Source organism: Sorex fumeus, unplaced genomic scaffold (genome assembly GCF_029834395.1).
Source record: "Sorex fumeus unplaced genomic scaffold, SorFum_2.1 ptg000063l, whole genome shotgun sequence".
Taxonomy (NCBI): Eukaryota; Metazoa; Chordata; class Mammalia; order Eulipotyphla; family Soricidae; genus Sorex; species Sorex fumeus.
The window spans coordinates 4,140,542-4,156,319 of record NW_026606120.1 but is presented as its reverse complement, the minus strand read 5'-3'; the positions used below and the strand labels follow the sequence as shown (position 1 = coordinate 4,156,319).

Here is a 15,778-nt window from a genome sequence, read left to right as displayed (position 1 = left end):
TTATTGCCACACTACATTTTTTTTATGAAGTATTAACCACCTGTGAGAGGGGAGGCAAGCACACCAACTGAGAGCTTCTTTGTTTCCCACGCTTCATAAAGTTGCAGATCACAAATTAAAGGCACATCTAAAACCCCCAAATATTTGTTCTTCCATGTCACCCATCCCAGGCAGATTTATTTTACAACTTGGAAATTTTATCTGTCGGACTTCCCAGAAAAATCATCTGAACATTTTTGCCATCTCCCAAACGAACTCTCGATGTCCCTACAATTAGATGATCTCTAGCGAAGAAGATTGCAATGTTTCCTAACAAGAATTTTTTCCTAAATCAAGAATTTCTTTTTAAAAATAGAATCTCTAAGAATATCAGTTTTGATTCCTTAAAGGTTGGTGTTGAAGAAGACATCTGTCCCAAGCTTTCAGGAAGTACTGGGCAAAATGCAAAAGAAAACCGAAACCTAACTTAAGTGAAGTTTTGCAGTCTATTGGACGACCAAAGGGACATTCATGTGAGAGCACGTGGCTGGGGGAGGTCGGGAGCAGGAGCAGAGTGTGTGGTGCAAATCCAGAAACTGTCTTTAAGGAGCCAGATGATTTTGCCCCCTTAGCTCAGTCTCCACCCCCCACACTTGCTCAACTGGAGAGATCCCCTTTGCCACTCCTCTGTTTTCCTACTCTGGCAGCCGATGAAACAGCCTCAGAGCCAGCTCTGATTTTCAGGAAGTCAGATGACCTTTCTCCCCAGCTCTCTGTTGGTCCCTATCCCTAAGGTGGACATCATGAACCCGTTCATGGTTCTCTTTTGCTTGCTGCCCCTGTACCCAGGTAGGAGCGGGGCAGGGTCGGGTGGGGGTAGAGTGAAGAATGCAGGGGTCCTGGGGTGCCTGCTTTGCAGAGTGAGTATCCATATGCAAAGCAGAGCGTCTCTTTTGCTGTGTCTCCTTTTTCTCTGGTCACTGCTATAGGCACCTGTGCGGCCGCTCTCTCCTGCTCTCGGAATGTGAATATCTCTGGGGGCACCTTCACCCTCAGCCATGGCTGGGCCCCTGGCAGCATCCTCACCTACTCCTGCCCCATGGGCTATTACCCGGTCCCTGCGACGCGGCAGTGCAAGCTGAACGGGCAGTGGCAGACCTCCCCAAGATCCAGCCGGCTGACCAGGGCAGTCTGCAAACGTGAGGCTCCCGCCCCTACTCACCCCAGAAGCCACCCCAGCTCTCTCGAGGAGTCACTCAGGGCTGGGGCTGACCTGTCGGGAAGGTGTGGGAGGGATGACAAAGCTGATTTTCCAAAATCGTGGCAGAAATGTCAATTCTCCAGATCAAGGGATTGGTGGTGGCAGGCTTGCCTGGAGATTGTGGGACCCCCAGGTCAGAGGGGATTTTAGGTACCCAGGCCAGAGGGGATCTTTAAACTTTTTCACGACGATCTGCAAGGCAAGTGACCATTCAGAGCAGATGCTGAGTGGCCCCGGAGTGCCAGACTGTCAGTAACTGGAAGCCTTTGGTTACCTAGTCCTAGAGCATCTGACAAGTCCAGGGAAGGGGTGGGGCTTGCCGTGTCTTTCAGGGAGCCAGGAGAAGTGGCAAGGTTCCCCCATTGGGATGTACTCTGCAAAATTGCCAGTAGGCAAGAAATTTTCAAACGCACGTGCTTCACTCCAACCCGTGGGCAGCCATTGGGGGGACGTGCTGCTCAGAGATGCCCCCGTCCTTCTCTCCCTCCAGCCGTTCGCTGTCCAGCCCCCGTGTCCTTTGAGTATGGCATGTACACCCCACGCCTGGGATCCCACCCTGTGGGTGGCAACCTGAGCTTCGAGTGTGAAGATGGCTTCATGCTGCGGGGCTCGGCTGTGCGAAAGTGTCGCCCCAATGGCATGTGGGATGGGGAGACGGCCGTGTGTGACAACGGTGGTAAGCTGACACTAAGGGTGGGGTGGGGGGCCCAGGGAACCCCCATGGGGTCAGTATCCTGGTTCTTCAGCAGTATTTCCAGAATTTGGGAAATGAAGTGCTGTAGGTCACCAAATCGCAAGAGGCGAAGCCAAAGGCCATTGGTACTGAACTTCTGGTCCCACATAAAGGCCCTATACTCTGACCACCTTCTCCGAAGGCCTCTAAGCGAGACTTGATATCCAGCTCCTACTGGCTACGCAGGGAAGCTAAACCAGGAGAGAACAGAGGATCTTGCTGAGATGCCGGTGGGGTCTTGACATTGAGGCTATTTTCTTTGTCAGCTTTGCAAGTTCTTGGGCAACTTGTTGCAGAGGTGAAAGCTCTGTGTACAGTGTCAGCTCTACACTGTACACTCATCCGTACACTGGGAAGAGCGGGTGCTGAGAGACTGGAGCTGCAGCGTGGCATAACAGAAACCGTCCACACCCCATAGTATAGCAGGGAGGTGCTTGCCTTGCATGGGGCTGGCTGGGTTTGACCCCCTGGCATCTCCTATGGTCCCCCAAGTCCCACCAGTAGTGATTCCTTAGTGCAGAGCCAGGAGTGACCACTGAATGCCACCAGGTGTCGCCCCCAAAACAACCCCCTCCCAAAAAAGAAAAAATCCAGACCAGCTGGGGCCTGGTAAATGTCCAGAGACTTATGTGTGGTTGCCACTCCCCCGTGAATAGTGGGGGGCTCTGCTTGGAAAAGGACCTCCTGGCATTCTATGAAGCCATATTTTGTCTGTGATCTTGGGGAGCTTCCTGGGTCATAGTTTTGAGCCCATAAAACTGAAGACACAGTGTCCATGAGTGGCAGGTCTGATCTGATCTCCCGCCTAGCCGTTAGCTCCTACTCACTAATTTTTTTTTCTTTTTTCGGTCACACCTGGCAATGCACAGGGGTTACTCCTGACTCTGCACTCAGGAATTATTCCTGGTGGTGCTCGGGGGACCATATGGGATGCTGGGAATTGAACCCAGCATGTCAGCCACGTGCAAGGCAAACGCCCTACCAGCTGTGCTGTCACTCTAGCCCCACTACTCACAGATTTGACGCTCCTAAATAACTGTATGTATTCAAACAACGTATATATGAAATTTAAGCATGATCAACCTAAAGTATATGATTCTTTTTTTTCCATTTTGGCATTTATTTATTTATCTATTATTTTGTTTTTTGGACCACACCTGGCTGTGCTCTGGGCTTATTCCCAGCTGTGCATTGCAGGGATGGCTCCTGCCAGGGTTCGGGCATTAGATGGGATCCCCACACACAGTCCTGTCTCTCTGGTACTCTGTTCCCTCATCCCATTGCCCCAGTCCTTGAGGTTGGAGGGGGGACACACCACAACCAACTTCCTTATTTCTTTAGATCAGGACCCCTGAGGTGGACTTAATGCTTGCACTCATTCAGGGGCTGCGCTGTGGGGTAAGGGTGGGTTTGGGGAGTCTGGAAGGCCACGGGCCACCTTCCTATGTGGGTCAGAAGGTGAGCTCCTGGGTTGGCTGCATACAAGGCAAACACATATCCTCTGTACTAAAGCTCCAACTTCCAGTTACTGCAGTTTCTACCCCCTGGATGTGATTAGTGCCTCTGCTTTTTCTCTCTGCCAGCCCTAGGCCAGTGCACAGGCGCTCCTGATGGCCAGGTCGTCTAAGGAAAACTCCAGGGCTCTTTGCTCACTCTCCTGTGTCTTCCCCAGCACACCACCATCTGTGGTCACTACTGTGTTTTACTGAGTTCCCTATTCTGCTCTCTTGACCCCACCCTCTCAATGAATTGAGTGGGGTGGGTGAAAAAGAGCTTCTTCTTCTTCTTTTTTTTCTTTTTGTACACCCAGGCCCTGCCCCTTGCTCTGAGCTCAGGGTCACTCCTGGCAGGTTTGGGAGACCCTATGGAATGCCAAGGATTGAAACTGGGGCGGCCAGGTACAAGGCAAGCACCTTACTCACTGTGCTATCTCTCCAGCCTGAGGAAAAGCTTTATTGACAACCAGCCAGCAGGGTCAGTTTAGAAAAGAGTGACATAAGGAACAGTCTTGTCTTCCTGGACAATGAACTTGTTGGGGCGGGGGTAGGGGAACACCCAGCAGTGCTCAGGTTGTACTCCTGACTATAGTGTAGTAAGATCAGCCCAGGGGTCACTCCTGGTGGTACTCAGAGGGTGGGGTAGGGGACCATATATGTATGATGCTGGGGATCAAACCGGATTGGCCTTTCAAAGCCAGTATCTTACTCACTATACTATCTCTCTGTCTCTGTCTGTCTGTCTGTCTGTCTGTCTCTCTCTCTCTCAACACATATCCACCCATATAATCATCACCCAAGATAGGATACATTCAGCATTGTAGGAGAAAACCTCCTCTCTCCACTTATCTTTTGCTATTCCTTCCTTCCTTCCTTCCTTCCTTCCTTCCTTCCTTCCTTCCTCCTCCCCTTTCTTTCTTTCTTTCTTTCTTTCTTTCTTTCTTTCTTTCTTTCTTTCTTCCTTTCTTTTCTTTCTTTTTTCTCCTTTCCATTTTCATACCCAGCAGTGCTCAGGGCTTTCTCCTGGCTCTGTGCTTGAGGATCACTTCGGGAGATTCTTAGGGTTCAAATGCAGTGCTGCGGATTAAACCCAGGGAGCCAGTGTGGAAGGCAAGCTCCCTACTGGCTGTACTATTCCCTCTGGTCCACTCTTTTGCTAGTTCTTACACCTCACGCAAACATAAGCATATAGAATCTGCCTGTGAGATTTCCCTATTTTATCTTATGAGTCATTACTCTATTCCTTTCCACTGCTGTGTAGTGCCAGTATAGGAATATGTTCACTTTGTATTCACTCTTTCTCTTCTTGCTGGGCAGTTGACTTGCTTCTAGTTCGGAGCTGTTACGAGTAGAGCGCCATCAAAGCTCTGGATGTGACTGTAGCGCATATATAAATTTGTGTCCTGGAACATTTCATCCAGTAGCAGAATCACTGGACCACAAGTTGATGTGCTTCTAGTTTTTGGTAGAGACAGGCAGTCTGAGCCATTGACAATCCAACAAACTATGAGTTTCAGTTGCCTCACATTCTCTCTGACCCTTGAGATTGCCTAATACTAAATAGCAATAGTCTGGTGGTATGCAATGATGACTCATGACTTACAAGGTGGGAAAATTCTCAGGAAACCCCCCTAGGCTCTGGGGGTGGGGCTTTGCAGGCTGAAAGACACGTGAAGCCTTTGAGTTGTAAACATTTCGTGCTACTGAAGGGTTTCCACAGCACCCCTGGGTGCCGGAGGGAGTGGGCGGGTGTGCAGGGCTGAGACGTGGACACTTCGCTCACTTCTGCTTCCTTTGTTCACTCACAGCTGGTCACTGCCCCAACCCTGGCACTTCACTGGGTGCTGTACGGACAGGGTCCCGCTTTGGCCTTGGGGACAAGGTCAGCTACCGCTGTTCCTCCGGTCTGGTGCTCACAGGGTCTGCGGAGAGGGAGTGCCAGGGCAACGGGGTCTGGAGCGGGACAGAGCCCATCTGCCGCCGTAAGTAGCTGCTCTGACCCTCTAGGCCCCTGGCCATCCCACCCCCAATCACAACCTTGGTTGACCCCAGTGGCTCTTCCCACAGAGCCCTACTCCTATGACTTTCCTGAAGACGTGGCCCCCGCCCTGGGCACATCCTTGTCCCATCTGCTGGGAACCACCAACCCCACACAGCAGAAGTCAGGTGAGCACAGAGACAGGGCAGTGGAGCTGGGATGGCTTCCGAAGAGCCAGGCTGGGCACTGCGGGGCTGAGCTGACTCTGGGGGAGGCAGGAAGGTAAAAGAAAGGATGGAAGCTTAAGTCCGTTTCTTCCATAATTTCTCCCAGAAAATCTGGGGCGGAAAATTCACATCCAGCGCTCCGGTCACCTGAACCTCTACCTGCTCCTCGATGCCTCTCAGAGCGTGTCCAAAGAGGATTTTCAGGTCTTCAAGGACAGCGCCAGCCTTATGATTGACAGGGTCAGGAAACAGAAGTCTGTGTGCGGAGGTGGCCTTTCTGCACCCTCTTTTTCTGTCTTTTTTTTTTCTTTCCACCAGAAGTCTTCCCAGGTTGTATGCATGCCATTCAAGAATCTTGGATTTAATTCATAAAATCCTATTTGTTGATCCAAAAACATTGTTGATGGGCAGGGTTGGGGTGGAGGAATGAGATAGTACAGCAGGTAAGGTGTTTGCCTTGCACATGGCCCTCTTATGTTTGATCCCAGGCACCACATATGGTGTACAGAGAGTGCCAGGAATAATCCCTGAGCACAGAGCCTAAAGTAAGACCTGAGCATTGCTGGCTGTGCTCCCTCACGAGAAATAAAACCAAAACTAAGAACACTCCTATATGTCTGGAACTATCCTAAGAGCTGGGGAACATCTAAGACGAACGAGGCTAAGGAGCCACTTTCCAGAAATTCATCTTCTGCAGAAGTGGCCACTACAGGCGGGTATAGAAATAAATCGCTGGGGTGGCAGGAAAAAATTGGTCTCTTTGCTTAAATTTTTCCCCTTATTTTGGCTTTGGAGTCATACCCAGCAGTGCTCAGGTGTAACTCCTGGCTCTGTCTTAGTGGACACTCCTGATGGACTCAGGGACCCATACAGAAACTTGGGGATAGAAACTGGGTCTGCCAAGTGCAAGGCAAGTGCCTTACTCATGGTACTGTCTCTCTGACCCCAAATGATGAATATTTTTAATTTAAATTATCAACATCATCTAATAATTTTCTCTTAAAATTCAATGCTTTATGTATATAATATAGCTAAATAGTTAAACATTTAATGTGTAAACACACACACACACACACACACATATATATATATATATATATATATACATTCCTGGCTCCATACTCAGGCATCTCTCCTGCTGGTAGTCAGTTGAGTGAATGGAATTTGGAAGTGTTAACTTTAGATTCCTTGCAAGTCCTTTTCTTGGTTATTGTGCCTTTTTGATAGTTTATGTAAATGCATATGTATATTCAGCTACATTTTTTTTTTTTGGTTTTTGGGTCACACAGTGCTCAGGGGTTACTCCTGGCTTTGCACACAGGAATTACTCCTGGCAGTTCTTGGGGGATCATATGCGACGCTAGGAGTCAAACCCAGGTCGACCACATGCAAGGCAAGCACACTGCTCACTGTACTATCACTGGCCCCTACTCAGCAACATCCTAAAAAAGGTAGTTTTAGACTGGAGTGACAATAAAGCAGGTAGGGTGCTTGCCATGCATGTTGCTGACCCATGTTCGATTCCTGGCACCACATATAATACCTCAAGCCCATCAAGAGTGTTTCCTCAGTGCAGAGCCAGGAATGAGCACTAGCCCTGAGCACTGTGGGGCATGGTCTAAAAATGAAGAAGGAGAAAGAGAAGGAGGAGGAAGAGAAGGGGGAAAGGAAGAAGAACATAGAAGCAGAAGGAGAAGCAAAAGAAAAGACGACTACAGTTTTTCTGCTCCTTATGGTGTCTTCGACTTATGTGACTCTCTAAGCCAGGAGGCTGCAAAATGCACCAGTTACAGAAGTGCCCTGAGAGTTTGACCTCTACATTAGCAGAGGTGTGATCTGGGACAAGGATAAGCCTCAATTCCTCACTTACACACAATGGGGACCACCATGCCCCCTTCAAAGAGCTGATAAAAAAATGAAATGGGGAATGAGTCTTCCAAACAGAGTAAACCGTCACAAATGCTTCCTGGCTGCTAAGCTGCTGTTTCTTAGTGAAAGTCTGTCCCTGAGCCCTGCCTCTGTTGCTTCTGGCCCAGGCTTTCTGTATTCTCCAGGGCCCTTTGCTTCCCCTATTATCAATCCCCCTTCAGAGGTCCCTCTCATTTGCCCTTCACAGATCTTCAGCTTCGAGATCAATGTTAGTGTTGCCATTATCACCTTTGCATCAAAGCCCAAAATCATCACGTCTGTGCTGTATGATGAATCCCGGGATGCGATGGAGGTGCTGAATCATCTGGAAAAAGCCAAGTATGAAGGTATGGGGGTCACTAAATGGAAGTGATGGGGTTGTGAAGGGGTGCACTCTCTGTGCCTGCACATAGATTCTGGATGAGTTAGTGAGAGGGTGAGGCAGTTGAATGATGTTCAAGACCCAGAAGTCAGGGGTTCTGGTTGTACAGTGGTATGGCAAACTAGCCAGGTGCAAGGCGAGGGAATCCCAGCTCTCACAGTTCATGGCTTTTACGCTAATGTGCTGTGTGTTCAAGTGCATTGTAAGAGTCTTTGGCTCTTTCCTGAGGTCAGAAGCATATGGTTTGGTTTTCATGGCTCAATGCTGTCATTTCCACTGTCATTCTAGAACTGCATGAAGGCAAGAAGCTGCTAGCTAGAGCAACCCAAATACTTATAATCATGTGAATTAGAGTGGCCTTTAGTGATTTATTCAATGAAACTTTCAAAGGGAACAGCCTTTTTAGTGTTGGAACAGACAACGCTAAATCTCTACCTGGATAGTGAAGGTCTGGTCTGAGTTTATCAAATCAGCTGTTAAAAAGGCTTCCAATGGATGGAGGAAGAGAGTGACTTACCTTCTCCATGGGATAGGTGGGAAGTTTCTAAGAAAGCCTGTCTTCATTGGATTTTCCAGATCATAGAAATGGGACTGGGACTAATATCTACGAGGCCATGAATACTGTCTATCTGATGATGAATAACCAGATGCTACGCCTTGGTATGCACACAGCGGCCTGGCAGGAAATCCGACACGCCATCATTCTTCTGACTGATGGTGCGTACCGTGGTACCGTTGCTTCTGTGAGTGAGTCTGATCCTGTGAGTGGCAGGATCACCAATATGAGGTCAACAGTCCTGCATTCTGGTTCTGCACTTTTGGGTCTCAGTTTCTTATTTATCAAGTAGAAAAAGTGTGGATGATGTTGACAGTAATGACACCAGCAACAATGATGCTAATGAGTGCTGCCCTCCTTTTCCTACATGAGTTGGAGGAAGTGGGGCGGACACACCCTGTGATGCTCAGGTTCTGGTCTCAGCTCTGGAGGCTCCACTTTGGAGACCCAGGTGGTGACAGCTACTGAACCTGGGCCTCCGCCATGCCAGCTGGCATTCAGTCTGTGCAGCTTTGTTTCTTTGGAGACCAATTTAAGTAGTTTGTGTAAGTGCTTTCTCTCTCTTCATTTGTTTGGTTTTTGTTTTGGGAACAGCGGTGCTTAGGGTTTACTCCTGGTTCTGTGCTCAAGGAACACTCTTGGAAGTGCTCAGGGGACCATATATGGTGCCGGGGATCAAACCGGGGTTGTCTGCAAGGGAGGCCAGTGCCTTCTCCCCTGAACTACTATCTTTCTGGCCCAGTGTGTAAAATGATTTGTGACTATAAATCCTGGTTGATAGTCTCAGGTGAGTGGGTCTAGGGGGACATGATTCTGGAGCAGGAATGGTGCACAGATGGAAGGGTTGTCTGCATGGATGGGAAGGTCATCAGTGTGATGAAATTGACCTCTCTGCTTTGTCTCTTGCTTTCGTTCAGATTCCATAGACCCTTCAGAATTCCATTTTCTGTGAATACAATGAGAATATCCATACTTCCTGGGGATTCATAAGAATGAAATGGATAAAATACATGAAATTTCTCACTAAGGGCCTGAAATACAAAGAATGTCAGTAAACAACGTACTTCTAGGGTTCCAGAGAGATAGTACAGTGGGTAGGGTGCTTGCCTTGCACATAGCCAACCCTGGTTCTATCCCTGACATCTCATAGGGTCCCCCGCATTCCATCAGGAGTGACCCCCTGAGTACAGAGCCAGGAGTAAGCCCTGAGCATAGATGGGTATATCCCCCAATACAATATAATATATATCACTGTCCACTGTCCTCCTGTTGTTCATTGATTTACTCGAGCGGGCCCAGTAACATTGTGAGATTTGTTACCGTGTTTGGCATATCGAATATGTCATGGGTGGCTTGCCAGGCTTTGCCAGGTGGGCGAGATACTCTCAGTAGCTTGCTGGGTTCTCTGAGAGGGGCGGAGGAATCGAACTCAGGTTGGCCGTGTCGGCCACGTGCAAGGCAAACACCCTACCCGCGCTGCATGTAGTTATGTCTAGAAAGTATAAGTGTTGAGTTTCCCAGGATGAATCCCAAGGAGTCCCCACTCATCCATAAAGCAGGGTCTCTCTGCCCAGACAAGCTGTTCTTTCTCTCCCTTTTCTAGGAAAGTCCAACATGTGTGGCTCTCCCAAGCTGGCTGTTGACAATATCAAAGAGATCCTGGACATCAAACGGAAGCGGAGTGACTACCTGGGTAAGACTACGGGTCGGGGTTCCAGCCTCCAGGCGTTCTCAGTGAGATTTCTAGGAAGGCAGCTGAGTGTCACGTAGCAGAGTCTGGAAGTGAACCTTCCTTGGTTTGATCTTTAGTAGGCCATGGCCCTGGACCATGGAGGGTTATCAGACAGAAGACTTTGCACAGTCTAGTTGAGCCCTCACTCCTTATACATGGCATAGGGCCCTCCCAAAATGGCCTCCCAAGGGCCTGGCTTCGTGGGCCACTCCGAGGCAGTTCTGGTGAACCTGGGTGCTGGATGGGAATGGTTGTATGGATCCAGGTTTTCCAGAGGTAAGAGACAACTTTCTCTGGAACTGGAAAGATAGTACAGGGGTAGGGCACTTTCTTTTCAAGCAGCTGACCTGAGTTTTATCCCTGACATCCAATATGGTCCCCCAAGCACCCCCAGGATTGATTCCGAGTGCAGATCCAGAAATAACCCCTACACATTGCCAGGTGTGGCTCTCAAATACAAAATAAGCAAACAAAAACCCATAAATACTACCGAACATCTCCTTGGTCAGCCACCATTCTGAAGATAACCAACCAAGGTGGACACCAGTGCTTGCCTGCATGGAATGACAGCTTGTTGGGGAGAGGGTGTGCAGTGAGCAGCTTCCAAAGGCAGGTGTCACAAGTTCTATACATGGCACTTAAGACAATAGAAATTCAGGGCCAGTGTGATAGTACAGCGGGTAGGGTACTTGCCTTGTACACAGCCAATCTGGGTTTGGTCCCCAGCACCCCATATAGTCCCCTGAGCACCACCAAGGGTGATTCCTGAGTACAGAGCCAGGAGCAAGCCCTGAGTACTGCTAGGTGTGGCCCCAAATAAGGCGGTGTGTGTGGGGGGAATGACAACAGAAATGGGGCTTGAAAGAGAGCTCATGCTTTGCTCATGCAGAAGACCTGATCCCTGGCACCACATGGCCCTTTGAACACCCGTGAGCACTGAGTCCTGATCACTGAGTCAGGAGTCGTCCCTGAGTACCACCACCATAACCAGGTGTCAACACCTCCAGCAATCCCCACCAAAAGATGATAGAAACCCATTTTCTCCTATATAAGAGGCTAGAAGCCCATTCCCCAGTGTGAGCAGGGCAGTGTCCCTTCTGTGGACTGCAGGAAGCTGCCCCCTTGCCTCTTCCATAGGTTTCTGGTAACAGGATAAACCAATCTCTGCCTCTATCTTCGCTTGCCGCCTTCCTTTGTGTTTTTCCATGGCAGCTCTCCCATGAGCTTTTGTCCAAATCCTCCTCTGATAAGTATGCCAATCGCTGGACCAGGGCCAACTCCACCCAGAACAACATATGTCATTGGAGCTTCATGACAGTCCCACTTTTTTTTTTTTTTTTTTTTTTTTTTTTGCTTTTTGGGCCACACCCAGCTATGTTTGGAGTTTACTCCTGGCTCTGCACTCAGGAATCACTATTGGTGGTGCTTGGGGAAACCATATGGGATGTCAAGGATTGAACCCAGGTCGGCCACATGCAGGGCAAATGCCTGCCCACTGTACTATCACTCCGGCACCCTACACCCCCACTTCTAAACAAGGCCTATTCAAAGGTGCTGGGGGTAGGATTTCAGCATCTTTTTTGGGGACACACAGTACTCCCCACTTAGACAACAATAATAAACAATAGTAATAAATAAGAGAAATAAGGAAATTGTAGAGTGGGGAGCAGGGACCATTTGCTAAGGTATAAAATGGAGCAGGCAGGAGTGGCAAATGTTTGGGGTATTACTGTCATGACAATTTTAGGCAGGGAGGCCAGGGAGGGCATGGTGACATTTGAGTGAAGTCTTAAAAAGGGAGTAGGGCGTTTGCCTTGCACGTGGTTGATCCGGGTTCAATTCCCAGCATCTCCCAAGCACCGCCAGGGGTAGTTCCTGAGTGCAGAGCCAAGAGCAACCCCTGAGCATCTCTGTGTGTGACACAAAAAGAAAAAAAAGGGGTGTGAACCATGTGAGAAGCCTGGAGGAAGGAGTAACCAGGCAAGGGAGCACCTGTGCAAGGCATGAGAGTAGCTGCAAATCTCAGGGTCTTTACAGAGGCTCTGCAGCTGGAGAGCAAAGGGAGAAAATTAGGTCAGATAGGTGATTGGGGTTGGGGGCCCAGCTCACACAGAAGGTCAGAGGATATGCGAGTTCCAAGTTATAACCTTCTATCACAGGGTAAGGCCAGTCACAAGATTCTGGTTATTTCAGGGGCTTAGTGCATGCTTCTTTTGTTTTGGGTGGGGCGGGGAAGTCACACCTGGTGGTGCTCAGAGCTTTCTTCTGATTCTGGCAGTGTTCAGTGGTGTCTGGGGACCACATGTGGTGCTGGGGATAGTACAGGGTTGCCTTGCTTGCAAGAAAATGCTTTTATTATTTGTTTGTTTGTTTGTTTGTTTTTGGGCCACATCTGGTTGGTGCTCAGTAGTTACTCCTGGTTCTGCATTCAGGAATAATTTCTGGTGGGATTATGGGATACTGGGGATCAAACCTGGGTCTGCTGCATGCAAACGTAAGTGTCCTCCCTGCTGTGCTATCATCACTTCAATTCTGCAAGGCAAATGACTTTACCCTTGCACTATCTTTGGCCCAAGAGCACAGTCTTTGCTGGAAGGAAGTCTTGGTTCCATCCCTAGCAACTCACATTCCCTGGATCACTGCCAAAAGCAACTCCTGAGCACTGAGTAGACCCTGAGTATCACAGATGTGGCCAAAAACACTGTCACTGTCATCCTGTTGTTCAATGATTTGCTCTAGTGGGCACCAGTAACATCTCCATTCATCCCAGCCCTGAGATTTTAGCAGCCTCTCCTTACTCGTCCTTCCCAACAGTGTCATATTGGAGGCTCTTTCAGGGTCAGGGGAATGAGACCTGCCAAAAACATGCAAACAAAAATGATCCTGATTTTTCTCTTCTTGCCTGTCAGACATTTATGCCATTGGGGTGGGAAAGCTGGATGTGGACTGGAAAGAACTGAATGATCTGGCCTCCAAGAAGGACGGAGAGAGACACGCGTTCATTCTGCAGGACACACAGGCTCTGCTCCAGGTCTTTGAGCACATGCTGGGTGAGTGAGCGGACCCGCTCTAGAGTGGAGTGCGGACTAAGCAGCCAGCAGGGGGCCTGGGCACCTGTTCCTCATGCCGCTCACTTGCTGCTTCTGTCCCTGCTCGTCACACCCTCAGATGTCTCCAAGCTCACAGATGTCATCTGTGGGGTGGGGAACATGTCCACCAACGCCTCTGACCAGGAAAGGACTCCCTGGCATGTCACTATCAAGGTACTGGGAGGGAGGGCGGGGTCTTGGAGCCCACAGATGGGTCAGACATGCAGCAGGACCTTGAAGGTCCCCTGTTCCCCTGCAGCCCAAAGGCCAGGCCACCTGCCGGGGGACCCTCATCTCTGACCAGTGGGTCCTCACTGCCGCCCACTGCCTGCGTGATAACGAGGACCACAGCCTGTGGCGGGTCAGTGTGGGTAAGGCTGGGCTACTCCAGGGTTCCTGAGTTCCTGCTTGACTGGAGAACGTGGACCCACTTACCTTCATTCTGCCTGCTGTTCCCAGGAGATCCCAACTCCCATTATGGCCAAGAGTTCCAGGTTGAGAAGAAAGTAATCTCTTCGGGGTTCAATGTCCGAGCCAAGGAGGCCCAGGGGATCCGGGAGTTCTACGGTGATGACATTGCCCTGCTGAAGCTGGAGAAGAAAGTGAAGATGTCCACCCATGCCAGGTTGCCCGCTCTGCAACAGGAGTACACTCTGCCCGGGGAGACTTCCGGGCTGCCCCAGGGAAGAGGGGACCAAGGATGGGCCTGTATAACCCTCCCCCTTTCTTTCCAGGCCCATCTGCCTCCCCTGCACAGTGGGGGCCAATCTTGCTCTGCGGAGACCCCTGGGCAGCACCTGCCGAGACCATGGTGCGTGCGGGACCAGGACACGGGCAGGGTGACAACTGGGCTGTGCAGCAGTTTCAAGTCTAGATTCAAGGGACCAGCGCAGCGGGAGGGCACTTGTCTTGCACATGGCTGACCAGGGTTCAATCCCCGGCATCCCATATGGTCCCTTGAGCACTGCCAGGAGTTACTCCCGAATGCAGAGCCAGGAATAACCCCTGAGCACCTCTGGGTGTGGTCTACAAGCAAACCAACCAAGTCTAGACTCCAGCTAGGGAGAGAGACAAATACCAACACCCCCTTCCTGACTGCAGAGAAAGACCTTCTGAACCAGCTGAGTGTTCCTGCTCACTTTGTGGCCCTGGATGGGAAATCACTGAACATTCGCCTCAAGACGGGGTCAGAGGTGAGGGTCTCAGGCTAGGATGTTGAGCAGGGATGAGGGGACGCATCTCTGGGGGCAATTCCTAGAATCTCATCCTCTTCCAGCTCCGGTGTTCTCCTCTAGCTAACCCCCAATCACTCATACCCTCCCAGCCCCCTCACCATACCTAATTGGACTGCCCGGAGCCCCCCATCTGCTCCTCCCATCCTTCTCCCCTGCTCTATTTGCTACAGTGGACGAACTGTATCCAGCCTGTCTCCAAAGACAAGATCTGGTTTCCCAACTTGTCAGATGTCAGTGAGGTGGTGACAGACCAGTTCCTATGCAGTGGGAGCGAGAAAATGGAGGATCATCCCTGCAGGGGTGAGCCCTTATGCAGTCTTATTGTGGAGAGCCTCCTGGGACACTGAGGCCAGCTCCAGAGCCAAGTCCTGACACACGGTCCCTGAGTGGAGAACGGGGCAGGGTTGCAGTGACACTTCTCTCTCTCCTTCCCCACAGGAGAATCCGGGGGAGCCATTTATCTCGAGAAGAGATTCCGCTTTTTTCAGGTGAGGTGAACAGGAGTTGCTGGCAAGATGTTGGCCGTGTTGGGGACAAGGAGGCTGATGAAGGAACTTGGGGGGTTGGACTGGGAGTCGGGGGACAGCAACTTCCGCCGGCCCTTACATTTTCCCCTTGTAGGTGGGCCTGGTGAGCTGGGGTCTCTACAATCCCTGTGAAGACGGCAAGAGAGACCCCAACAAGAAGGTCCCGGCTTCCAGGATCCCGCGAGATTTCCACATCAACCTCTTCCGCCTGCAGCCCTGGCTGAGGCAGCACCTGGCGGGGGTCCTGAACTTCCTGCCCCTGTAATGGAGGGGCTCACAATGCTGCTGGCCAGCCTGGGCCTCCCTGCCCCCAGCTCTGCACTTCCACCCTCATTCTGAGTACTGTGTCCACCCTAGCCTCCAGGATGCTGGGGGCACCCCCTTGACTGCCAGCCACCCCACCCTACCTTGACTCTTTCCTTTCACTTTCACAGAGAATTTCCCAGTTATGAAACAAATAAAAATCACAGGTTTCCACATGGGCCCATGTCTCTCTGGGGAGGGGTGGCGAATTCCAGGAAGTATGTCAGGCAGGTCAGAGACCCCGCTGGACAAACACTAGCTGGACTCTGCTCCCAGCAGCACCCGCCATCCGGGGGCCACTGGAGTTTGCTCCTTTCTGTTGGGTTTCTGGGGTTTAATGGGGGGACCTTGAGAGTGTGTGAGAAGAGCACT

General features: G+C 50.4%; 1 protein-coding gene across 1 annotated transcript; it reads left to right on the top strand.

Annotated features, from left to right (window-relative positions):
• Positions 1 to 562: 562 nt before the first annotated feature.
• Positions 563 to 15,580, top strand: C2 (complement C2). The gene is made up of 18 exons (XM_056127588.1): positions 563 to 828; positions 969 to 1,178; positions 1,731 to 1,916; positions 5,278 to 5,451; positions 5,537 to 5,635; positions 5,781 to 5,914; positions 7,791 to 7,929; positions 8,541 to 8,681; positions 10,124 to 10,213; positions 13,162 to 13,302; positions 13,421 to 13,515; positions 13,601 to 13,712; positions 13,801 to 13,966; positions 14,076 to 14,152; positions 14,443 to 14,534; positions 14,747 to 14,876; positions 15,015 to 15,064; positions 15,198 to 15,580. The coding sequence occupies exons 1-18, from the start codon at positions 732 to 734 to the stop codon at positions 15,366 to 15,368; spliced, it is 2,304 nt and encodes a 767-aa protein (XP_055983563.1). The 5' UTR covers positions 563 to 731; the 3' UTR covers positions 15,369 to 15,580.
• Positions 15,581 to 15,778: the final 198 nt, after the last annotated feature.